We start from the raw sequence: 26,879 nt of genomic DNA on the forward strand, positions 1-26,879 counted from the left end.
CTGGGTACCTAGGGTACCATTTACTAGGGACTGACAGGTGGCCAGAGATGCCAATTGGGTTTTGGTTTCAACACAGTTTTAGGGAAGGAACACAGGCCCTGGGCACCTGGTTGACAGGAGCCCAGGGCACACTCAGTCAAAGCACATCAGCAGTTCAGCAAAAAGTGGGGGCATACCAATGCAAGAAAGATGGCACTTTCTCACACAGTGCCAGGGCATCTTTTGAAGTTATTGATTCAGCTATGGATCTGTCTTCGATTGCATGCACACTGATGGCAGGAGCTGCTGTTCTCCGTAGGCAAGGCTGACTGAGGGTGACGTCGTTCCGCCCATAAATCCAATCGAAGATCCTAGACTTGCCTTTCAATGGAGAGAACATGTTCGGTAAACATGTAGACGAGGCATTACAGGGAATCAAGACAGATACAGAGATGGCACTTTTGTTAGGCATGCTGCTGCAAAGGTGTTTTCAGTCCTTTCGTGTAGAAAGAGGACAGTTTCAGCAAAGACCGTCCTATCAATAGTACGGATTTCTGCCTTATTCACAACAGAATTATAGGCTGCAGTATGGTGGTCAGCAGCAGCAACATTTTCGCACTCCCTGTGCGTCGGACAATCAGCAGTCGGCCAGGCCCAAACTTTCGGCACAAGGTAAATCCCAAGATACCTCTAGACGACAGTGATGTTTTTCTGCCACCACCCCCCTCTTCTCATCTCCAACTTCAGGAGATTCATCATCTTTCCACTTATCTGCGCCAGTGGGAAGCCATCAGGAAGGACAAATGGGTGTTGGATATCCTCTATCGAGGCCACACCCCGGAATTTTTTCAAAAGCCTCCACGTCATCCACCCTTGAAGAGAACAGATCAACATCTTCCTTTGTTGAAGCAAGAGAGTTCAACCTTGCTGTGTTCCTTCCAGTCAACCAGGGAAATGCTTCTATTCCAACTTCTTCCTAGTAAGAAACAAATGCAGGAAGGTCATGGATCTCAGACAGCTGAACAAATACATCAAGAAACAACAATTCAGAATGTTGTCTCTGCAAGCGATTCTCTTATTGGTGAACAGAGGGGATTTTTGTAGGGTCCCTCTGTCTTTTGGACGCATACTTCCACATTCCCATTCACTCAAAACACCGTCTGTTCCTGAGGTTCGAGGTGGCAGGGTGCAACTATCAGTTCAAAGTTCTACCTTTCGGCCTTCGCTCATCTCCCAGAGTTTTCACAAAGTGCACGGCTCTGGTAGCAGCTTTCCTGAGAAGGCAGGGCCACCAGGTTTTTCCCTACCTGGACGATTGGCTGGTAAAAGGGCCCACGTTCCACTCTGCAAGAAGATCTACACGGGCTTGTCGACAGCTGTTCAAGTCTCTAGGCTTGCTACTCAATGTAGGGAAGTCATGTCTTATTCCAAGACAGAAATGTACATTTCTCAGAGTGATATTAGACACCAGAATAATGAAGGCTTTTCCCGCTCTAGAACGAAAGAACAAGGTAATGCACTTGGCATCCATACTGCGCGCAAAAGAGTCCACTTCAGTAAGAGTGTACAAGTCTATGCTGGGAATGCTGTCATCATGCATCCTGTTGATACCAAATTGTCGTTTGCACGTGAGAACTTTCCAGGAGCAACTGGTCATGCACTGGATTCAGGTGCGGAGCTCTTTCTAAGACCTCATTCTCATCTCTCAGACAATGAAACAGGCCCTGTCATGGTTGGAGGAAGAGCGCAATATCTCTCTGGGTCTCATTTTAGGCACCACAACCCAGTTACGTTATGACTGCGGATGCCTCGATGGACGATTGTGGAGCGCATCTCCAAGAACTGCAAATCCATGGAGGCACAAATGCGCATCAATCTTTTGGAATTGAGGACAGTTTTTCTGGGACCACAGGCACTCATTCCAAGGATTCAATGTACTTCTGTTCTGGTGAGAAATGACAACACCACAACTATGTTCAACCTGGCCAAACAAGAGGGCACCAGGTCTCGCACGCTATCAGACCAAGCCCAGGAAATCTGAAATGGATGATAAAGCACAAGAAAACGTTGCAAATAAAGCATGTTCAAGGAGTGGGCAAAGAGTGGGGCGGATTCTTTAAGCAGAACCAGCTCCCAGTGTCATGAATGGGAAAAAGATTGGAAGCAGCTACAGTGAGTTTTCAAACTGTGGGGTACTACGAAACTGGATCTCTTTGCGACCGTAAACTACAAGAAGTGTGAAAAGTTTGCCGGCAGGTTTCCTAAGACCAGCTCTTGAGGGAACGCTCTCCACATGCAGTGGACAGGAATGTTCGCTTATGCTTTCCCGCTGTTCCCTCTCAACCCAAAAGTGGTGTGCAAAAAGTAGGAAGAACCATTCCATGTCATTCTAATAGCTCCAGCATGGCAGAGCCAGTTTTGGTACCTAGAACTTCTACTGCTTTCAATATCCCCGCACATTCTCTTTCAAACTCTGCCAATCTTGCTGTTCCTGGACAACGGCCAGATTGTTCACCCTCAGATAAAATCGTAGTTTATCGACTTTGAACCTCGCAACTATGAGTTGAGAGATCTAGACATTGCTCCAGATTGCATGTCCATCCTACAGCGTTCCATAGCTTTTTCCACTAATAAATTATACGCAGCAAAATGGAAGAGATTCTGCCACTGGTGCTTTGGAAAAGGTATTCATCCTCTCCTCTCAATGCCGGAGCAGGTATTGCCTTACCTCCTCCTTTTAGCAAGATCAAAACATTTTCATTCATCAATCAAAGTACACCTGGCAGCAATCTCCAGGTTTCGCAGGAAACTGGGGAAACTCTCTCTATGGTCTACGAGAATAATAAATGAGTTCATGTAGAGCCTTTTGAGAGTTGTTCCACCCTTGAAGTGCCCTGCGATTCCATGGCAGTTAAACACCGTTCTTGCTCAACTCATGAAACCTCCCTTTAAGCTGATTCACAAAGCTGAATTAAAATATGTCTTGTGGAAAACTGCACCCTTGTTGGCCCTCACGTCGGCTAGAAGGATCAGTGAAGTTCAGGCCTTCACTGTCTCTGAACCTTTACTCCAGTTTAAACGGGATAAAGTAATATTGTGAACAAATCCACACTTTATACCTAAAGTTCCAACTTTTCATCTAAATGAGCCAGTAGTACTGGCAACATACTTCGGAAAGCCTTCTACCCATGCTGAAAGGGCGTTACATTCAGTGGATGTGAAGCGATGCCTCAAATTCTACATCCACTGAACAAAGACTTTCAGGAAATCGGAACAGCTCTTTGTATCATTTGCATCTCCAAGGAAAGGCCAGGCTCTTTCAAGGAGTGGTATTGCACGTTGGATTTCTTCGACAATTGCTTTTTTTGCCATAACAAAGCCGGAAGACACCTGTCTGCAAGGGTAACTGCACACTCTGCAAGGAAGATGGCAGCCCCTACAACCCTTCTTGCCGGAATATCACTTCAGATATCTGTAGAGCGGCAACATGCTCGAGCATGCATACGTCCACCTGACACTGCTACCTGGATTTGTCATGGAAGACTGATGCTGCAGTGGGTCAGGCGGTCCCGAGACATATGTTCACGTGAGGTACAGTCTTTTCGTACCTCTTATCTCTGTTTTATATTTTTGATTAGACACGAGGTATCTTTCTGATGAGTCTATATGTATGTTTTTATATATATATATATATATATATATATATATATATATATATATTCCAACCAAAGTTTTGGCGCCAAGCTGTAGTGGCCTCTTGCAGCGGCGGGCCAGGGACGGGATCGCCAATCCCTTCACATACCAACACACTCGTTCACGATTCACAAGAACGAAGTCCAGGCCACCAATAGTTTTCAAAATCCGGATTTAATCACAGCTTTACTCGACGCGTTTCGGGAATTGCCTTCCCTTTCTCACGAGTGAGAAAGGGAAGGCAATTCCCGAAACGCGTCGAGTAAAGCTGTGATTAAATCCGGATTTTGAAAACTATTGGTGGCCTGGACTTCGTTCTTGTGAATCGTGAACGAGTGTGTTGGTATATATATATATATATATATATATATATATATATTCACTGAAAAAACCATAGGTTATAGACCATATATAGTTAGGAATTAGCATTTACAAAACCTTATTTTACTCGCACAAAACCATTGAAATTCCATATATAGTTAGTTGCACTAACTATATATCGCGCATCCGCAATCCACTGCTGATGATGTCACATATTACATCATTCATGACATGGTCAGTGACATCACTGATGACATCACTGATGACATCTCAAATGACATCACTGATGACAACATCCAGTGACTGTATGTTTCAGTAAAGTTAAAATATGTTTTACCTATTGAAGAATGAGTAGATGTATAAGTGTCTGAATGAAGGTTTTAGTAGGTGCGTGGTTGACTGTATGAGTGAGTGATTAAATGCGTCCTACTGAATGCATAGGTTAGTGACTAAACTGTGTGAAAGTTTGCATCAGTATGTCTGTTGTTGTGCAAGCTGCTGCATGTGTTGATCAGTAGCTATATGAGTGGCTATATGGGTTATTGATTGGTTGGCCAAGTATTTGTATGGGAGACTGAGTGTGTGTGTGGCTGGTTGGGAGGTGTCTGACTCTGTGCAGATCAATGTGTACTTGTATCAGTGATTGTATAAGAGAGTAAGTATGTGTTAGTATATGTTTGAAAATGTAAGGTGCTCTATGTTTAACTGTATAGATTAGAAAATGGAGGTGTGATTGATTCTTTGCATGACTGACTAGGTGTGTGAGTAACTCCATGGATGAGCAACAGAGTGTAAATGTCTGTATAGGTGTATGAGTGCATATGATAGTGTTGTAAAGATGAGTGATTGTATGTATGAATGATTGTATGGATGAATGAGTGAATGTGTGTGTAGACGTAGGAATCAGTGAGTGCGTATGTAGTAACTAGTATTGGTGTGTCAATGGTTTCAAAAATTATACTCTGTATTTAACACTGGTTGTAACAGAGGTTATATTAAAATGTGAGGAGATGCATTGTATTGTCACATGAATGATATCATCAGTGATGTGGTCATTGATGTCAAATGAGATGTCATCAGTGATGTCATTTGAGATGTCATCAGTGATGTCATCAGTGATGTCACTGACCATGTCATGAATGATGTAATATGTGACATCATCAGCAGTGGATTGCGGATGCGCGATATATAGTTAGTGCAACTAACTATATATGGAATTTCAATGGTTTTGTGTGAGTAAAATAAGGTTTTGTAAATGCTAATTCCTAACTATATATGGTCTATAACCTATGGTTTTTTCAGTGAATTTTCAAGGTTTTGTAAATGCTAATTCCTAACTATATATGGTCTATAACCTATGGTTTTTTCAGTGAATTTCATTGGTTTTTTAACAGCTAATATCTGTAGCTGTAAAATGTATTCTTCTTTAAATCCAAAAATATATTTTATATGTTTATGAATAATTTTTTTTTTAAATATTTTTTTTTCTTCGTTCCCGCTTCCCGAATCGGGAAGCTTCCCGTTAGCTGACCTTGATGCCGCGAAATAGACCGCGAGCCGGTAAACGTTTCTTTACCGCAAGTGCCGTGTTAGAAAACAACATCGTGACGCCTCCCGTCCGCATGACGTTTCACGTTGTCGCGTGATACGTCATATGACGTGCTACGTTAGCGAACTGGTACGCGAAGCGAGTCGCAAAGCGCAGGTTTCTGGAAGCAAACCGGGAGGCCCTGCAAAGCGCTTAACGTAAACAAAGCAGGTCATGTGACTTGGTAATAACACTTTTCATTGGTTCATTTCACTTTTGGTTTCCTAATGATGTAAGACTAGGTCATATAATCTAAAATGAACACTTTTGATTGGTTGAGAACTCTTGTTTTTCCCAAATGATGAAAATCCCTCCTTCTTTCCTCACTCTGACTTTCATCATTGTGAGAGAAAGACCCTTTGTGATCACTGAGCAATGGCTTCTTTAGTAGCTTCAGCTGGTGCTTCCCCACCACCTCCACCACATCCAAGGAAGAGTGGACCACCTGCTCAAGTTATAATTCAGCAAGAAGAGGAAGAAGAGGAAGACGAGGAAGAGCAGGAAGAGAGGCAGTTTTTGCCTGAGGAACCCAGGACGTCTCACCGGAAAGAAAACTTCATTTGGCAATTTTTTTAAATTCCCAAAGGTCAGAAAAAAGTAAATGCAAGATACGTAACTTGCCTTATATGTCAAGATAGACTGTCCAGAGGAACCGAGAAAAAATACAGTTTCGGAAACTACACAATGCATCGCCATATGACTAGGTGGCATCCTAACAACTACAGTGCTGCACAGTTTCGGAACGACCTAGATAATCTCCCTATTATGGCCAGAAGATCTGTTGTACCGGAAGTAACGGGACCAGAGGGCAGGGAGATGGTGCCAAATATACAAATGAGATTTGGTGAAGTAAAACACATCTGCGTATTTTGCGATGGATTCATTTGCTACGGAGAAAGAAGCATCACTCTGATCAACAGAGCTATTGACTATCATATGCAAGTTTGTACGAAACGCCCAAAATAATAAATACTTTTTTTTTGTTTTGTTGCTCCTGTTGAGCCCTTTACAATGAATCGTTTTCATTGCCCCCTCCAGGAAAAACCTCAAAAAATATAAAACTGTTCAGAAAAATTCAAGTAAAAAAATGTTCTGAAAAATAATAAAAAAAATATAAAACAACAAAAACAATAAAAAAAAAAAGTTCTTTTCAGAACTACCTCCCCGTTATTAAAAAATTGGTACAATATTTGGAACTGTGCCAACCTCTATTTCTCTTAGTTCGCTTCCCAGTTCGCTCGCCGGTACGCGAACCGGAAGCGAACCAAAAACAGTAAGTATAAGGGAAGGAAACAGAGACTTATGTTAAAAGAAAGACAGCTATAGGGGAGTAAACTAGAGATACTATTACCCGTAATCCACTGCTGATGATGTCACATATTACATCATTCATGACATGCTCAGTGACATCATCAGCAGAGGATTGCGGGTTTTTTGACAACGTGCCTTATCCACGGTTTAATAACGCTGCCTTTTGCTTTATATAAGTTTTCAAATTGTATGAAATATATACCAATAGGTCGTTATGAACCTTTAGGTAGTGCTTTTCTTCATGAGGTCTGGTCGCTTCCATACACATACAGATGTTTCAAAGATGATCAAGAAGTTTATCTGAATGGAGAGGAATGCACTGAGACGCCAGATCATTCACTAATGTGTAGGCACATACAGTTACACGGTTCATGCAACAAACACCGACCAAATATGGCTTGCGTGTTGCAAGGCACGCCAGTTCCTGCTATCATCCCCACGTTCAAGTTGTTGGAAAATGGTAGTTATTTGATGCTCAATAATGAAGATTGTTCTGAGTTAATTAAAAGTATTCCTTTTATGGTAACAGTAAGTGAACGGGTTATTTGCTGCAGAAATGTTCTATTTCCTCCCACACATGAACATAGGGAGTTTTCAATCTGGCCACAAATACCAACCTTGGGAGAGATTTCAACGGCATGGCAAGAATAAGAGCTCTTTTGTCTCAGAGAGAGGTGGCCTTGAGTTCGGCCCGTGAAACTTTCGTGCTTCACATAGCGAACACCCGTACAGAGGTGCAGACCCTTCTCAATTCAGATTTGCCTTTCAATTTCAGCAAGATGGTTCGGACTATCTTTAACGCATCCTCCACAAAGGCCCTGGCGCACTTTTTTAAAGTTGTTACCAGTGGTCTCGTGACTTCATTTGAGAAAATCTTTGGAGTCATCCCTGCTTTCTTTCATTCTATTTTCTCCACTCTGCTTCGTGGATTGGCATTTTTACTTGCATTACCAGCGGACGCTCTTGTGCTTTTTTACATTTTTAAATATGGATGTCCCTCCTATGCAACCTCCCACCCTGCAGCTGCTGACACTGTTCCGCAATCGCATGCTAGAATATTATGGCACAATGCCGTTGGCGATATTAAGCACGGCATATGGATTATCTTTTCGATTCTCCTACTTCACCTGTGTCCAGCCTGTATTTCACTGCCTGACCTGTGATTTCGATTGGGCCATTGATTTGTGTCTCTGCGGACCGGTTTCTCCTGACGTCGACTTTAATCAGCTGATGACTCCTATCATTACTCACGAGTTGGTTTGTCCTGGCGAAAGGATTATGGCTGTGGCATTGATGCATGGACTAATTGGTCCCTGGAATTTACTGGCGGCAGCACAGTCTTTCTTGGAACAGAGCTTTCTTGAAAACCCACCGAGCTGTCCTCTGATGGTGATAGAGGATCCGGTGCTGGGAGAGCACGTATGTTCTTTTCCGCTTTTAAATTGGATGGCTGAACTGTTTTCGGATGAAGACGGTGACTTCCTATTGGAGGCTGTTGCAGCTTATTTTGCATACACAGTTATGTCATAGACCTTTTTCATGTTTGATATGCTGAGTACTAGCATTTCATTGACAATTCATTGACTTATTTGTCAAGTTTTTATTATTTACCTTGCCTATTGGCTTAAGACTCGATAAAGTACTTGGCTGTTTTATTTTTCTTTAGCATTAAATTTTCCTAGTTTTTAATGCTTTACCTTGCGGACCGTCCACATATAAACTTGCAATCTGCTCTCATGAGATGGCACTTCTATTATCTTATTCAGTTCGTTTCCGGATCATGGGGAGGTGTCATCTAGGTCCTGGATATCTTTACACCGTGTTAAGTTAGCATGGGCTCATTACCGGTTTAAACGCCATTTTTCCTTTTTTGCAACTTCTGCACACGACACTTAGTTGTTGCTTTAGCTTTCCACCTAGTAGTTCATCGTGGTTTACATGAGAATAATATGTTATTGCTCTACTATCTGCTTTGCTTGTTAAACTATATCTGTACAGCGAGTGCTAAAGTTTCAAGAACAACACGATACAGAATTGTTATGAGGTCTGATCTCCACGACTTCATACTCATAACATAAGTGCAACTTCTGCCAATTCTGGGCATGAGGCGGGTTTTATATTGCTTTGCCGAACACACATACACAACAGTTGATGCGGTTCACATGAAGAGAGAGCTGGTGTATGCTGATGTGATTCCTTCAAATCTAAGACACTAAAGTATGGGCACGCCCTAAACCAACACAAAGAGACCTTCTTAGCAAATAATATAATATGTGTATTAGGGAGGGTGAGATATAAGCAGCCGCGGGCCGTGGAGGGAGTTACGGTGAGGCAGGGAGGCGGGGAGGGGGAGAAGCAGGGTGGAGCCCTCTCTACCCTGCCCCTCCCCGCCTCCCTGCCCCACCGTAACTCCCTCCACGGCCCGCGGCTGCTTATAAGTGTTGCTAACTCTTATTCATTTACAGCATGTTAACATACTGTCACCATTCGCTTTTTATGTACTAGTAACTATGCTGGTAATTTCGCTACTGATAATATGTGTACTTGTATTCTCCACCCTGCTTCTCCCCCTCCCCGCCTCCCTGCCTCACCGTAACTCCCTCCACGGCCCGCGGCTGCTTATAAGTGTTGCTAACTCTTATTCATTTACAGCATGTTAACATACTATCACCATTCGCTTTTTATGTACTAGTAACTATGCTGGTAATTTTGCTACTGATAATATGTGTACTTGTATTATCTAAGATACTACGCCTGAGAAGACGGCATTAGTAAATAAACATTTCAAATACACATGTGTTCTTCTTAACTCCATGTTCTGGTTTCTAAGAAATATATAACGACCGACTGTTCATGAGTTCCACGTATCCTGAGGTACTACAAGTTCATATTCTGGATTGTCTAAACATTGAGAGTTGTTATATCCAATGTGACACTGTACCTAGCTTGCTAAGGGGTTTTTGATTACTAACGTGAGTTTTGGGACACCCTAATTCGCCGAGGTTCCAATCCTCTGTCCACAGTTCTGTGTGAGAACAGAAACCCTGCGACAGGGGCACCCCCGACCCTTGCTGGAGCTTCATCACACTTGCGATACAACTCCAGCAATGCGCCACCTTTACGGCACAGATACATCACGCATCTGTGCTGTTTTTGCCCCATGATGCGCCGCATTGTAAATGCAGCACACCATAGGTGACGGAACAGCGGCACAGAATGACTAACACATCCCTGGTGATGCGCCAGTCATCATAAATGTATCCCTATGCTTCTTATCTTGTTAGAGATGAACCGCCATATGTATCATCAAAGTTTTTTGCATTTCCTAAATAGCGAACTTTAAGGAATAAATAGCGATTCTTTACCATTCCTAGTTTGCGATTAGCTATTTGCTAATTACAAATTACCCATTCATTTCCTTCATTTCCATAGGGCGGTTGGACTCACTTTTAGCTCGAACGGCTGAATGGATTTCCACGAAACTTGGCAAAATTGTAGGGACTGGTAGCCCGATGTGCCTTTGCTATGTCTCAAGATATATGCTCCAGTGGTTTTTACGAAAATTAACTTTGAAAAATATATATTGGGCTACATTGGCCTATATATATGTTGGAGCCCAAATGTAGCCCAATGTAGCCCAATGAAGCCCAATGTAGCCCAATGTAGCCCAAAGATGGCCGCCAGACACACAAAAAAACAAATGTAGCCCAAATATCAGCCAGATGTAGCCCAACTATAGCCCAGTGACAGAATGACCAATCAGCTTCGCAAACCTCCGTTACGCGAAGCGGAGCGCTGTTACAGATATATATCTTTTTTTGAACGTTAATTTCTCAAAATCCACTGGAGCACATATATTGAGACCTAGCAAAGGCACATCGGGCTACCAGTCCCTAATATTTTGCCAAGTTTCGTGCAAATCCATTCAGCCGTTCGATTATTATTATTATTTTTTTTTTTGCCCCGCGGGGCCCTTTTAAAACCTCCACATCAAACCTAGGGGGTCAGCGAGGATCTACTATGCCCCCTTATGGTTATTTCCCCCTTTGTTTTGGCCTCCTCTTGTCTCTCGATCCTACCGAGAGACAAGATGGCGGCCGCTACGGACTTTTTGGAATGTTGACAGACGCCAGAGAACCAATCAGCTTCGCTTCACAAAGCTCCGTTGCGCGAAAAGTACGCGTCCTGGGACGCTGCCCGGTCCGCTGTTACAGATATATATCTTTTTTTAAACGTTAATTTCTCAAAATCCACTGGAGCACATATATTGAGACCTACAAAAGGCACATCGGGCTACCAGTCCCTACAATTTTGCCAAGTTTCGTGCAAATCCATTCAGCCGTTCGGGCTAAAAGTGAGGCCAACCGCCCTATGGAAAACTCAATGTTAAAAACACGTTTTGGGACCCCCCTTTTTTCTCGGCCCCCCCTTGACGAACCCCCCCCAAATTTTCAAGGGCTGCTCAGAAACAAAATGTGCCATTTTCCTGAAAATTTCAGCCAATTCCGTCCACAAACGCCAAAGTTATTAGACATAGAATTTTCAAAAATCCCATAGAGAAAAAATCCTAACTATATATACCTACTGGCGACCGCCAGTAGGTAATATATATATATATATATATATATATATATATATATATATATATATATATATATATATGAGATATTTTATTTAGATAAGTTTTTTTTATTCTTGTCACAGTATATCTTTATTCATAATGCATAGAGGTGTCTTCGCCTAATTATTATGATTAAAAGGATAGTACTGTTAACTACTTTGATTCAAGCATGGGTTTCTATGAAAGATTCAATACTGGGTTATCCAGTATTGATATCTTTCATAGATTCACATGTGGCTCTCCCACCTCCCCATTACGGCTTGCTACGTATTACGTCATGCGACTATTAACCCAAACACACATGTGCGCAAAATCTGAGGTATGGTGGCTCTGCTGGGGAGATGAGGTCTAGGGCTCTGATTGGGCAAATGCTATGTCTACATAAAGATGCTGATGGATGTTAAAGTTTTCCTTTCTTTTTTGATGGTTTCTAATGTACTTCTATAGTACCTTGAGACTCCCACCATGACGACAGGGAAGATTAAAGCATGTGAATCTATGAACGATATCAATACTGGAGAACTACAGTGTACAGGTAAGTAACTTGTTTTTTCCAGCTCCATGTTGAAATGGGCACCAATATGTGCTTTGTTCTAGGGCAATGCACATTGCCCTCTCTGCCATGGGAGATCCATGTTTGAAGCAGATACTTAATGAAAGACAGATTGTAGTTTTGCAGACTCAAGATTAGATGTCCGCAATATGCACAGCATAGAAATGTGCTACTCAACAAACATCAAAATGATAGTTACAGGTAAGTGAAAGTTTTTTTGTGTGAAATTAGTCTGCTAGAAGTCTCAACCACAGCAGACATCTTTCTCTAATTCTTTATTGGAAAAGCTGGATAATATAGGTGAAATTTAAGGCTCTGATTTAAGGTGTTGGGAGAGCTTTTTTAAGGAACCTGTATTTTTGTAATGGTTTATGCCTTGATATTTAATGAAAGAAAACAAATTAATATATTTTTGTAGCTGGACCAGCTGTTCCTCCAGTTGTGACTTATCCAAAACGAAGTCAGACAAATGCCACAGATAACGATTTAAAAGAGGAAAACGGTCATCCAAGAAAACCAAGTATCAATGCTGGAAGAGGGATAACACCACCCAGTCCCATGCTCGGAAATGCAAATAATCCAAATAAAGCAGATATACCAGAACGCAAAAAGAGTTCAGTTGTCCCCAATGTAAGTACATGTTTTTATTTTCCAGATCACTTAATTATTTTCAGTCCTTCTAATTTTCTTCCTTGAGTATGATAGTTCACTTTCTATAAATTAATGTTTTGCGGCTTAAAGGACATTAAGAGAAAGAGCACCTTGTGCTTCCGGTGGGTATTATATCTCTTCAGATTTCTTAGCCTATTGACTTTCAAGACCTGAATCGTGAGCTATGGATCAGTGATCTCCATGAAACAATTTAAACTACTGTCTGCCTATAAACAAGGCCACAGTACTCGCCCAGAATATCTTACTTTACACACCTGCAGTTTTGGCTTTTCCTAAACTGCTGACATGTTTTCATCTGCTTTCTCTGTCCTATTTGGACAAGTTGATAATGATGGATAGCAAGATTGTTTTTCTTAGCACTAAATTTACATTTGGCTTTAGCAGTACATTCATAGGAATTAAAAATGTTGAAACTTCGACTAATGACATTCAACTGAACTCAGGCTGAATTTAACTTGTAGTTCTAAACCTGTTTAACATGTTTCAAATGTCGATTACCTTCTCTCTCTTTTAGGCAAAGAAAATGGTATGAGGCCTGCCTCCATTGTTTATTATGGGATTAGAGGTTGTTTTTCAGCCATGTTGCAAATAGTATCTGTTGCCAGAAGCATTTGAGGAATAATGAAGAAACGTTGTTATCTTTTAATTAGTCTGTGTAGGAAGCTTGCTTTTTTGTGATGTATCAAACATGTGATATACCTTGTGAAGAGACCAGGGGTTCCCTTACGAGTGGACGGAGGTTTGCTATGCAATACCAAAGTGCTCTGTTAGGGGGTAGTGTGGTTGAGGATCCTTAGTCTTAACACAGAGGAGTGCAAGACATTTGCAAATTCAGACAACGATCAATAAAAGACACACACAACTCAAGAAGGAGATCTAAACCAATTTATAAAAGCAAGTATCTTTAAATATGTTCAGGCATCATAACCAAATTGTTCAGGTAAGTATGTTTGTAGATATAAATAATTTTCACCTCAAAAAGTGGACACCATGCAGTTTTTGAGTTCTGCAATGTTATCTATGGAATGTAGAAAAAGTTCTGCAAACACGTATAGTACAGCGACTTACAGGGTCAATCTCCAGGAGTTAAGATGTGTGGTGGGCAAGGTCCAAGGCAGCATCAGCAGTACACCCCAGCATCACAGGGGCGGCTGGGATCAACACCAGAATCGGGAGCCCAATAGGTTTCTATGGAGTTCCGTCACTGCAAAAAGAGGCTACAGGCTCTGGCTGAAAGGCCAGTCTGTTTAAACCAACAGGGGTGTTCAAGTCTTCTGATGCTCATGGACACCTGGGTCCTCTTCTCCACAGCCTGGGGGCGACGGATGCAGAGGTGACTTTAGGCATTGTGTTTTGTTACCAGGAGCTGTCGCAGTCTAGGGGGCCTGCGTGCAGAGGCTGCAGGCGTGTCGGGGAGTCCATGAGTGGTGAAACCACAATGGGCTCGAGCCCTGGAGGGCTTAGGGATCTTGTTGACACCCTTGGCCCACTTCAACTCGGGCCAGGGGCGACGGGTGCAGTGATTGCTTCGGGTGTCTGGTTTTGGCTGTTCCAGAGGCCTCAGAGTCTTTGCTTTGGAGTTTCTGCAGGATGCAGAAGAACAGATCCACTGGTAATGGGAGATCTTGGGTCTTTATCGAAGTCAGGCAGTCCTCCCAAGGTTATGGAATCAACAGCTGCAGGATGGGTCGACTTTAGCGCATTTTCGGCGAGGAATTCAGACATGCCAGCAGGGTTGGTACCATGTCAGCTGCTTCTTCTCTACTCTGCTTTTGTGGCACTTCGGTGTCCTCTCTCTTCTTAGGTTGTAAGGATCTGCTTCTCTGGTGCCAGGGACTCCCCTAAATACTGTATTTAGGAGTGTTGGGGGAGTGTAGGGTAGAAGCTAATGGGCTACTGACTCTTTGGGTCACTACACCCTCTATATGACCTCTTCCTGTGGGTAGTGTGCATAACCCCGTCCCAGAATTCCGAAATATTCTATCACAAACATGGACACTTATGAAAAATTGTGTTCATCTCAGTTTAGCCCACCTTAGTGGTGGTACTAGCCTGGGGGTGGCACACCTACCTGGCTAGCTTTTCTTGCCTGTCCATGTCTTCAAAGGTGCTCAGGACAAGAGGGTCAGCTACCTCGTCTGTGAGGGGGAGCCAGATTTGCATTTCAAAGGCTGCAGCTCTTTGAAGCTTGCTGGCCTAGGAAGGCTAATCAGAAGGTCATCCTGTGGGAAGGAGTGTTATACTGTTGTTTTGGGTCTTCTGAGAGCGAAGGCTCTCACCCTAGGAGGTCCGAAAAGTGTATCAGGTAGCAGACCGGCAGAGACCAGTCAGGGTGCACAGCAAAGGCTGGTCGGTTTTTAGGGGGATCTCTAAGGTGCCCTCTTGCATGTATTTTTAAACCGATCACTGGAATCAGTGTGTAGTTATCAATAAGGGATGTTTGATGCCAAACATCACTATCTTCAGTGAAGCCATCATGTAGCTGGGGAACTCGTTTTCACCAGTGTCCAGCATATGTTTTAAAATGGCTTCCTAGGTCACTTGTACTGGCAGTAATAGGACTGACCAGCACTGGGGCATATCTGCTCATGCAGGTATGCCCTTGCATGTATTATTCAGCACCCTGCTTCAGGGCAGACCGGTCTACTGTAGGGGTGACTTACAAATATCACATGCAGTGTTAGGGGATATGGCACACAGGGATGTGAGACATGTTGTGTTTTTACTTTTGTCTGCACCAAGACACTCAGCCTGTAATGGCAGCCTTAACTGTGCTTGGTGAGTGGTCCCGTAGGGTGGCACAATTTGTGCTGCTGCACTTAGTGACCCTGTTTATTGCCCTTGTTACCAGGGCTACCATTTACTAGGAACTTACAGAGGGTGGTAAAGGTTTTGCTAATTGGGTAAACAATTGTACAGTTTTAGGGAAAGAACACTGGTACTGGGGACATGGTTAGCAGGAACCCAGTACACTTCAGTCAAAGTTGCATCAACTACCAGGCAGAGGGGGGATGGGAGGGGGTACTGCAACATGATCCCAGCACCCTACAGTCTGCATGCACAGATTTATTTTATTCACCTTCCCACACTACCCTGAATATGTGTATTTTTACATATAGCTTTCTAGATGTTCCTACTTATTTCACCACCTGGACATTAGGATGCACAAAGAGTGCTTGAATACATCTGTCATCCAGTCTTTGTTCCTAATAAATGAAGTTTGTTTTTCTCAAACTTTTGTGTTTAGCAGTGGTGCATCTACCATGCAACCCAAAAGAAATGGTAGATACAGGCTACACATTGGATTACCTCTTATGCCATTATGTCTTCTGTGTGAGCACTTCAGAGGAAATAACAAAAAAATTCTTTCCACCATGAGAAAAAACGGAAGAAAAAATACTGAAAGAAACTAAAAGAAGCTTTCTTCATTTACCCAGTCTGTTTTCCTGTGAAAAGAGCTACACATGCAACTCCTGGGAAGACCTTTGTAGCAGCTAAATTTATTTGCTCATGGATTACTTCAAGTTTGAGTGTTTACTGTCAGACTATTTTCTCAATTAAAGTATCTTTGTTGTTTTTCGTAAATGTTCCCCCATGGGTATGGTTGTAAAAAAAAAAATCTTCAACTGGAGGCTAAAAACCTTTTTTAAAAAAAACAAAAAACACTTTTGGATAAGAGAGCAATATTTAAATTGTTGATCTTCTTTTAATATTAGCAAATGCCAGTTATCCCAAAATGTCATTTTAAAAAAGTATCAGAAAATTAGTGTTCGAGGCATATGAGCTGCAGATTACGCACTATGCATAGATCACCACCTAGTGTTGGGCTAGGATGTTTGCAGTTGTTTTTGTCCTGAAAAGTTCTTTGGAAGTCACGAGATATGTGACTCCTCCTTTGGATTACACCGCGCATGGGCATCGGCTCCATCCTTAGAATGTTTTTTTCCGCCATTGGGCTCGGATGTGTTTCCTGCGCGCCGGTTTGGAACCGATTTTCCTTCGGCGTGCAATCATCACCTACGGTATTGTCTCGAACGCGTTTCCAATCGACGCGACTCTTAACAACTTCGAAGTCTTCGATTCCAGTCGTCGACAAAGGCCTTCGGGCCTACCTGGGCCTTATCTTCTGGTTCATGAAAAGGACGCCATTCAAGAAGTGTCCTCAATATGGGTTGAAGTTTCCCCACACCGATCTCCATGAGATGTGCAACCTTTGCCTCTCACCGGAGCACAAGACCAGAGACTGTTCAGCTTGCGCCTCCTTCCTCTCCAAGAAGACGATTCGGGACCGATGAGCTCGCAGAACCATGGCTCGCTCGTCATCTTCGATCCCCGACGTCATCTTCCAAGAGGGCGTCGACGTGCCAGAACAGGAGCGAGAACATGGCGTCGACAGCAACTCCGAGGCCGACGACTCAGACGTCGAGGACATCACTCCGGCACAACGGGTCGTAAGTACACACGTCAACCCCGACCCTTCCTCGACACCCTCCAAAAAGGCTTTGGACACACCCTTGCCTTCGGGCCCGAGTGCACACCGAGTTACTGCTTCCCATGCCACGCCTTCGGACTTGGCAAAGAAGCCTAATAAGCCTTTAGGCGACTCGGGCTCGAGTCAGCCTACCCCCAGTGCCGGCACTCACCTAACTGCTCAGAAAAAGAAGCCATCTTCTTCCTCCTTCATGCCAGCTGCTTCCACATCTAAGCACTTGGCGCTGAAGACTGCACCGGCTCCTTGGCACCAAAAACTCAGACGGAGCTGAGCAAAAATTTGCCACCGGAAGGACCCGACTCCCATGCCTCGGAGCCGAAAAAGTCCTCGGAACTGAAAAAAACACACGTTCCACCGGCAAAAGAAACTGCAAAAGAACATGTTTCAAAGCCAAAAGATGCTTCCGGTTTGGTGCCGAAAAAGCCTACGGAACCAAAGACCTCTGCACCAAAGGATCTACCTCCCACAGAGGAACTATTTCATCCAGATCCTACACAAAAGACTCTTGTAAAGGATCCCAAAACTGGTGATTGACTTTTAGTTCTAAAAAACGATCATTAGACACGCCTGCACCGGCTCCTCATCCTAAGAAGAAGGACATTGCAACCTCTCCTCTAAAGATTCCTCCTCCTCCTCCTCCTCCTCCTCTTCCTCCTCTTCCTCCTCCTCTTCCTCCTCCTCCTCCTCCATCTCCTCCTCCAACTCCTCCTCCAACTCCTCCTCCTCCATCTCCTCCTCCATCTCCTCCTCCATCTCCTCCTCCTCCATCTCCTCCTCCTCCATCTCCATCTCCTCCTCCATCTCCTCCTTCTCCATCTCCTCCTCCATCTCCATCTCCTCCTCCATCTCCATCTCCTCCTCCATCTCCATCTCCTCCTCCATCTCCATCTCCTCCTCCATCTCCATCTCCTCCTCCATCTCCATCTCCTCCTCCATCTCCATCTCCTCCTCCATCTCCATCTCCATCTCCATCTCCTCCTCCATCTCCATCTCCATCTCCTCCTCCATCTCCATCTCCTCCTCCATCTCCATCTCCATCTCCATCTCCTCCTCCAACTCCATCTCCTCCTCCATCTCCATCTCCTCCTCCATCTCCATCTCCTCCTCCATCGCCACCTCCATTAGAAGATGATGACGACGGGGATAAACACCTCTGATGACACAGGGGGTGGTGCAGATAATGAGCCACTAGATAATCCCAGTCCTCCTGGCTCACCTGACCCTTGGGATGATTATAGCACCCCAGACATCCCTAACATGCCATAAGATGACCTATACCCCTCCAGGCCTTCCCCACCAGACGACACTATGGGATTTAACCAACTTGTCCATGGGGCTGCCCAATACCATGGGGTTGACCTACACACTGACCCAGTAGAGGAGGATTTCCTTATGGATACCTTTGACACCACACAAAAGTCCACCTCAATTCTACCCATGCTTAAAGGGCCCCCTCAGATCCAGCCTACATTAAAGGGCCTGCACCACTAGACTCCCTTGTAGTCTCTAACACCTGCAAAAGAGCCAATTTCCAAACACCAGATAAGGAGTCTAAACTTCTGGCAAACTAACGGCCTCACAGGCAGCAAACATATGGCATATTGCCAATACTCAGGCACTACTAGCAAGGTACGACAGGGCACATTATGATGAGTTAGAACCCATAATGCAGCACCTTCCAGACAAGTACAAAAATAGGGCCAATGAACTTATACAAGAGGGTAAAACTATCACTAATACCTCTATTCGTTGTGCCCTAGATGCAGCAGATACTGCTTCAAGGGCAATTAATACCAGTGTCCTTTTGCGTAGGCATCCCTGGCTACGCATTTCAGATTTCAAACCTGAAGTCCAAGGTGCTATCCTCAATCAACCCTTTGATGAGCAGCACTTATTTGGGCCTAATGTGGAGGTATCCTTTGCGAAAATGAAAAAGGATACGGACAAAGCTAAATCTATGGGAGCCTTGCAGTCGCAAGCTCCCAGACGCTCCTTTCGCCGCTCATCATGCAGGAGCACAACCAGAGGCTACTCCTCAGATAGTCCTACTTCTTACAAAGCCCCTACCTAATCCACCTTCAGTAGGAGCTACCAAAGAGGGGGTTACAGGGGTAACAGCAACAAAGGCAGAGGCAAAACTGACCACTCCCGCTATGCCTCCACCCCTGCCCAATGACTTCCCTACACTTCCCCCGCCACATTCCACTCCAGTTGGGGGACGACTACAACAATTCCTTCCTGTCTGGACCAACATCACATCAAACAGGTGGGTGCGACAAATAATTCAATCAGGTTACTGTCTCAAAATAACATCTACCCCCTCCAAACATACCACCCAAACAGCGCCCAATGTCACAAGAACATTTGCTTCTGCTAAGGCAGGAGGTAATATCTCTCCTACAAACAATAGAACTAGTTCGACCATATCAACAAAACAAGGGAGTTTACTCGCTGTACTTTCTTATCCCAAAAAAGGACAGCTCTCTAAGGCCTATTCTAGACCTCAGACCACTAAACCTGTACATACAATGCGACCACTTCCATATGGTCACACTCCAGGAGGTCCTTCCTCTCCTTTTACAAAACGACTTCCTTGCCACTATAGATCTCAAGGACGCCTATTTCCACCTTCCCATTCACACAGCTCACAGAAAGTGTCTCAGAATTGTACTGGACGGTCAGCAGTATCAACTCAAAGTACTCCCATTTGGAGTCACAACAGCACCAAGAGTGTTTACCAAGTGCCTGGCAGCGGCGGTAGCAGCACACTTAAGAAGACAGCACATTCACTTCTTCCCATATCTCGATGACTGGCTCATAAAAGCCAGCTCATACAATCAGTGTGTACAACACACTCACACCACCATACAATTACTCCACGACTTGGGGTTCACAGTAAACCACACCAAGTCCCATCTGCAACCGTCCCACGTACAACAATATCTCGGTGCCACAATAAACACCTCAACAGCGCTAGCTTATCCCTCTCCTGCCAGGATAACAAATATGCAAGCTCTTCTAACAAAATATCCACCACAACACTCTTCCAGCTCGAGTGTTCATGCAACTCATAGGAATGATGGCATCTTGCATATTCATAGTGCCTCATGCAAGACTACAGATGTGTCCTCTTCAAGAGTGCTTAGCACGCTAATGGAACCAGGCTCAAGGTCAATTAACAGACCTAGTTTTGGTAGACGGTCGGACTCACCGCTCTCTGCAATGGTGGAGCACCAAAAACGTTTCTAAGGGGCGACCGTTCCTAGAGCCAGTTCCTCAAATAGTCATGACAGCGGACGCATCACTCTCCGGCTGGGGAGCTCATCTACTGCAGCACACCATGCAGGGCAAGTGGACACCGCAACAAAAGTTACTTCACATCAACCACCTGGAGTTACTAGCCATATTTCTAGCCTTAAAAGCATTCCAAAAGCAGATATCTGGCTAAGCTGTCTTAGTTCGCACGGACAACATGACAGCCATGTACTACATAAACAAACAAGGAGGTACACACTCATATGGAGATGGGCTATACCTCTAAACATTTTCCTCTTAGCCCAACATGTGCCAGGGGTACAAAACACCATAGCCGATCTGTTAAGCCGTCAGACACAACAGATCCACGAGTGGGAACTTCATCCACAAGTTCTTCAACCGTTCTTTCAGATGTGGGGACAACCTCAGATAGACCTCTTCGCCACCCACAAACGCCAAATGCCCAAGCTTCGCCGCCAGATATCCACACCCGCTGTCCAAAGGCAATGCGATATGGATGAACTGGTTCGGCAAATTTGCGTACGCTTTTTCATCTCTCCCACTGCTTCCACTAGTGGTGCGCAAACTAGAGCAACATTCCCACTCTCATTCTAGTTGCTCCAACTTGGGCCAGACAACCGTGGAGTGAGCTAAAGAACGGTGATGGATTAAACCCAGATCAGTTGACTGGGGGTGAGTGTTTGTACTGTCAACGCTCCGTCCATCATCACCTTTGGTTTTTCTTTGTTCGCCCTAAGTTGGCAGGGTATGCTCAGACGTGAGTCCCTTGCTCACTTTGCCACTGGAGTCAAGCAAGCCCGGCTGAAGACGGCTGTAATGCCAGAAACCAGTCCTGGGAAGCTTGATTCCGGTCCAGGGAAGACATGGCTTGGCAGTTCGGGCTGGACTTCCCATGAGGCACAGGGTCAGACTGATTTGCATATGGCCATGTCTGAACTGGGGTGGCGGAGTGAGCTAAAGAACGGTGATGGATTAAACCCAGATCAGTTGACTGGGGGTGAGTGTTTGTACTGTCAACGCTCCGTCCATCACCTTTGGTTTTTCTTTGTTCGCCCTAAGTTGGCAGGGTATGCTCAGACGTGAGTCCCTTGCTCACTTTGCCACTGGAGTCAAGCAAGCCTGGCTGAAGACTGCTGTAATGCCAGAAACCGGTCCTGGGAAGCTTGATTCCGGTCCAGGGAAGACATGGCTTGGCAGTTCGGGCTGGATTGTTCCCATGAGGCACAGGGTCAGACTGATTTGCATATGGCCATGTCTGAACTGGGGTGGCGGAGTGAGCTAAAGAACGGTGATGGATTAAACCCAGATCAGTTGACTGGGGGTGAGTGTTTGTACTGTCAATGCTCCGTCCATCACCACCTTTGGTTTTTCTTTAACTGTGGTACACCACACTGCTGCACCTTTCTGTGGTACCGCATCAAAGCTATACCTGTCTCCACGCTTCCTAACCCAGAACCATGGAGAGATCAGACACCCGGACCCAGCTCAGCTCAACCAAGCGGTCTGCCTCCTGAGGTCCTAGAGTTTGTTATCTTAACCTTCCCCCTGACTGTATGAACGTTATTAAAGAAGTTAGACGTCCCACCATGAGGGCATGTTATGCAGCCAAGTAGAAACGTTTTGTGATATACTGTCATAACGACATCAATCCTCTAGATGTGTCTATTCAACACATCATAGGATTCTTACTCCACCTCCAAAGATGTAACTTAGCAAACACATCTATTAGACTGCATCTTGCTGCCATTGCAGCATACCTACAAAATAGACCAACATCTTTTTAGAGTACCTGCCGTAAAGGCTTTTATGGAGGGCCTCAAAAGAAGAATTCCTCCCAGAGCACCACCTTCACCTGTGTTGAATCTGTCGGAGTCGGTCGGATCGAAGACGACGTCTTCAAAGCAAGTCGGTCCATCACCGATGCTTACGGCGCCGATAAAATACGGACTGCCCCCGACGGCACGGCCAAAAACTGTCCAACTCTCAAAGGCTACCGACTCATCCAAGTCACCATCGGTAGCTGCACCCACTCAGCCTAGGACCGAAGACGTTCTGTTCCAGCCACCGTCCTACGATGAACAGTGGAAATTATACATCGACTCCGAATCAGGTCGACTCACCGTTTATAAACGACAAATCAGGCCTGAAACTCCTATGGAGTATTACAGGATACCACTAAAGAAAAAGAGGGACTCTACTGCCTCTCCTACCCTTTTTGAACCCATAAAGCCATATGGGCAAGACTATAACTACTCTCCCACACCTGTCACTGAGGATGTGGAGGAAGGGGATAATGAGGACCGGTTTAACTATCCCATTGACACAGATCAGGATGAGTCCCAGCCATGGGCTGACACTGTTGACCCTGATGAACCACACACCACCCCTGACACTCAGTCATATGCGGTCAAAACTTCGCCTACTGAGGATACTGCTGCGTTTAACGCACTAATTGAAAGGGCAGCCCGTAACCATGATGTGAACATGCACGCTGACCCTGTGGAGGAAGACTTTCTCTTTGATACGTTCTCAACATCAGAAAGATCTGTAAAAACTCTGCCTATGCTCAAGGGTGTGCTCAAACATGCTAGTGACATTTTTAAAGAGCCCACTAAAGCGAGGGTGGTGAACCCCAGAATTGAAAGGAAGTACCGGCCTGCGCCAGTGGACCCTACGTATATCAAGGGCCAACTCCCCTTGGACTCCTTAGTGGTGGCTATTGCTCGTAAAAGAGAAAACTCTCACACAACTGGTGATGCTCCTCCTCCGGACAAAGAATCCAAGATCTTAAAAGCTTCTGGGAAACGTGTAGCGGCTCAAGCAGCTAATATTTGGAGGATCTCAAATACACAAGCCCTGTTAGCAAGATATGACAGGGCCCACTATGACACGTTAGAGCAGCTACTGCAACACCTGCCAGATGCTTAAAAGGAGGGAGCAGAAATGCTTATACGAGAAGGGAAGTTGATCTCCAACGCGTCCATTAAGTGTGCGTTAGATGCAGCTGACACAGCGACTAGGGCCATAAACACTAGCGTAATGCTCAGACGGCATGCCTGGCTCCGCATCTCTGGTTTCAAGTCAGAAATCCAAACTACTCTACTTAATCAGCCAGTTAACCCTGACTTCCTGTTTGGTCCTGAGGTAGACACCACTCTAGAAAAGATTAAGAAAGACACTGACACTGCAAAATCCATGGGAGCTCTGCAGTCTCAACAGTTCAGGGGCGGTCCTTTCGTCGCTCCGGTAACAGGGGAGCTTCTAGAGGACAAGCGCCGCAACAAGCCCAATACACCAAGGGAGGCACACAATCCACCTATAACAAGAACAATAGGGGTGGATACCGTGGGAACAGCACCAAAGGCAGAGGACGTGGAAATAATAATGCCAGAGCCTCCGCCACTAACAAACATTGACGTCTTGTCACTGCCCCCCGACCATACAACACCGGTCGGGGGAAGACCTCAGCAGTTCCTTCAGGTCTGGGAAAGCATTACCACGGACAGGTGGGTGAGACAACTTGTACATCACGGCTATTGTCTGGAATTAACCTCCACTCCACCCAACATACCCCCAAGGCACCGTCCTATGTCCGCAGAGCACATGCACTTATTGCAGCAAGAAGTCATCTCCATGCTGCAAAAAGGGGCCATAGAACTCGTGCCTTTAGAACAACAGGGTACAGGGGTGTATTCACTGTACTTCTTAATCCCAAAAAAAGACTGGTCTCTCAGGCCCATTCTAGACCTCAGACCCTTAAACCAATACATCCTATCAGAACACTTTCACATGCTCACTTTACAGCACGTTCTGCCACTGCTCAGTCAGGGGGATTTCCTAGCAACCCTAGATCTGAAGGATGCCTATTTCCACATTCCCATTCACCCCAGTCACAGGAAATATCTCCGGTTCACCATCAACAACCAGCATTACCAGTTCAAGTCCTGCCTTTCGGGGTCACTACTGGCCCCAGAGTGTTTACAAAATGCTTAGCGACAGTGGCCACGCATCTTCGGAGACAACACATCCATGTCTATCCGTATCTAGACGACTGGCTTGTCCAGGCAAAATCGGCCCAGTGGTGTGCCAGCCACATGTCCCGCGCAATTCACCTCCTACACAGTCTAGGATTTTCACTGAATTACCCAAAGTCTCATCTTCAACCCGCCCCTGTACAACAGTACCTAGGCGCAGAAATAAACACTCACTGCCACAGCGCAACCGAACTCAGCGAGAGTCAACAGCATGCAGGTGCTTATTAAAAAATTCAGGCAACAACACTCTCCCAGCGCAAGTGTTCATGCAACTAATAGGCATGATGGCCTCCTGCATCTTTATAGTCCCTCACGCGAGGCTACACATGCGTCCGCTTCAGGAATGCTTGGCACGCCAGTGGAACCATGCTCAGGGACAGCTGAAAGACCTAGTGTTTGTGACCGGTCGTGCATACAACTCTCTGCATTGGTGGAACACACAAAACCTTTGCAGGGGACGACCGTTCCAGAAGCCTGTACCACCGGTGGTGCTAACAGCGGACGCATCTCTCCAGCGCTGGGGAGCTCATGTCCTCCATTATACTGTGCAGGGACTGTGGACCACACAGCAGAAACGGTTGCACATCAACCTCCTGGAATTGATGGCAATCTTCATGGCGATGAAGGCATTCAAGTTGCATCTCTGCAACAAAGTCGTGCTTATCCGGACGGACAACATGACTGCAATGTATTACATTCAAAAGCAGGGAGGGACACACTCTCCACAATTGTCACACCTAGCACAGTGCATGTGGAAGTGGGCCATTCAGAGGAACATGTTCCTCATGGCGGAACACCTCCCAGGCAGGGACAACCAGATGGCGGACCTGCTCAACTGACACAGCCATCAGATGCACGAGTGGGAGATACATCCCTCAGTGCTCCGACCATATTTCCAGCAGTGGGGTCATCCAGAGATGGACCTCTTCGCCACACAAGAAAACGCAAAATGCCACACCTTCGCCGCCAGGTTCCCACACCCGCAGTCTCAGGGCAATGCGATATGGATGAACTGGTCGAACAGATTTGCGTACGCTTTTCCTCCGGCACCACTCATACCGTTGGTGGCGCGCAAACTGAGGCAGCACTCCATGACACTCATCCTGGTTGCTCCAACGTGGGCGAGGCAAGCATGGTACACCACGTTCCTAGAACTTTCAGTGGTGCCCCACCAGCGACTAAAACTCACACCCAGTCTCCTCACTTAGAGCCATGGAGACATTCAGCACCCAGATCCGCAACAGTTGAGCCTTGCAATATGGCTCCTGAGGTCATAGATTTTGGCTACCTGAACCTGCCCCCTGACTGTATGGACATCATCAAGGAGGCTAGACGACCTACCACCAGAGCATGCTATGCGGCGAAATGGAAGCGTTTTGTCATACATTGTTCCAATAATGACATTAATCCGCTGGATGCTTCCACGCAAAACATCATATGTTATTTGCTGCACCTATACAGCTGCAATCTAGCGTATAGTTCCATCAGGATACATTTAGCTGCAATGGCCGCTTATCTTCAAAATAGACAGAACCTCTCCCTTTTCAGAGTGCCGGCCATTAAAGCCTTTATGGAGGGACTCAAAAGGGACATTCCTCTAAGACACCCGCCTTCGCCTGTCTGGAACCTCAACATAGTCCTCACCAGCTCATGGGTCCACCATTTGAACCTCTTCACTCTTGTGAGATACAAATTCTCACATGGAAAGTGGCTTTTCTGGTGGTGATCACGTCGCTCAGACGAGTTAGTGAGCTGCAAGCTCTCACTATTCAAGAGCCTTTCATTCAAATTCATGCTAATAGGGTAGTGCTGCGTACCAACCCTAAATTTATGCCCAAGGTGGTGTCACAGTTCCACATTAACCAAACTATTGAACTACCAGTATTCTTCCCAAATCCTGATTCAGTAGCAGACAGAGCACTACACACACTAGATGTTAAAAGGGCTCTCCTGTATTACATAGACAGGACTAAAGATTTCAGGAAAACTAAACAACTGTTTGTTGCCTTCTCTCCACAGCACAAGGGCAACCCAATTTCAAAATCAGGTATAGCCAGATGGATTAAGTGCATACAGATCTGTTATCAACGGCTAAACGCACATTAACAGTTCCCCCGAGAGCGCATTCCACACGCAAGTTAGGGGCATCCATGGCTTTCCTAGGTAACATTCCTCTAGAGGATATATGTAGAGCAGCCACATGGACCACCATACACATTCACCAAACACTACTGCGTGGATGTACACTCAAAACAGCAAGCTGCTGTAGGTCAAGCTGTTCTCAGAACTCTTTTTCAGACTGCTGCAGCTGGCACGGGCAACCGCCGCTAGGGAGGGTA

The 26,879-nt window shown here is 45.2% G+C and overlaps 1 protein-coding gene across 2 annotated transcripts in view; it reads left to right on the forward strand.

Annotated features, from left to right (window-relative positions):
* The window catches only part of MARK3 (microtubule affinity regulating kinase 3), a 596,913-nt gene that overhangs the window by 350,578 nt on the left and 219,456 nt on the right, over positions 1–26,879 (forward strand). For both annotated transcript variants that reach the window (XM_078660239.1, XM_078660240.1), the window contains exon 13: positions 12,485–12,696. In XM_078660239.1, the coding sequence (XP_078516365.1) occupies positions 12,485–12,696 (212 nt within the window). The remainder of the gene's footprint in view (positions 1–12,484; positions 12,697–26,879) is intronic.

Source organism: Lissotriton helveticus, chromosome 9, assembly GCF_964261635.1.
Source record: "Lissotriton helveticus chromosome 9, aLisHel1.1, whole genome shotgun sequence".
NCBI classification, from domain to species: Eukaryota; Metazoa; Chordata; class Amphibia; order Caudata; family Salamandridae; genus Lissotriton; species Lissotriton helveticus.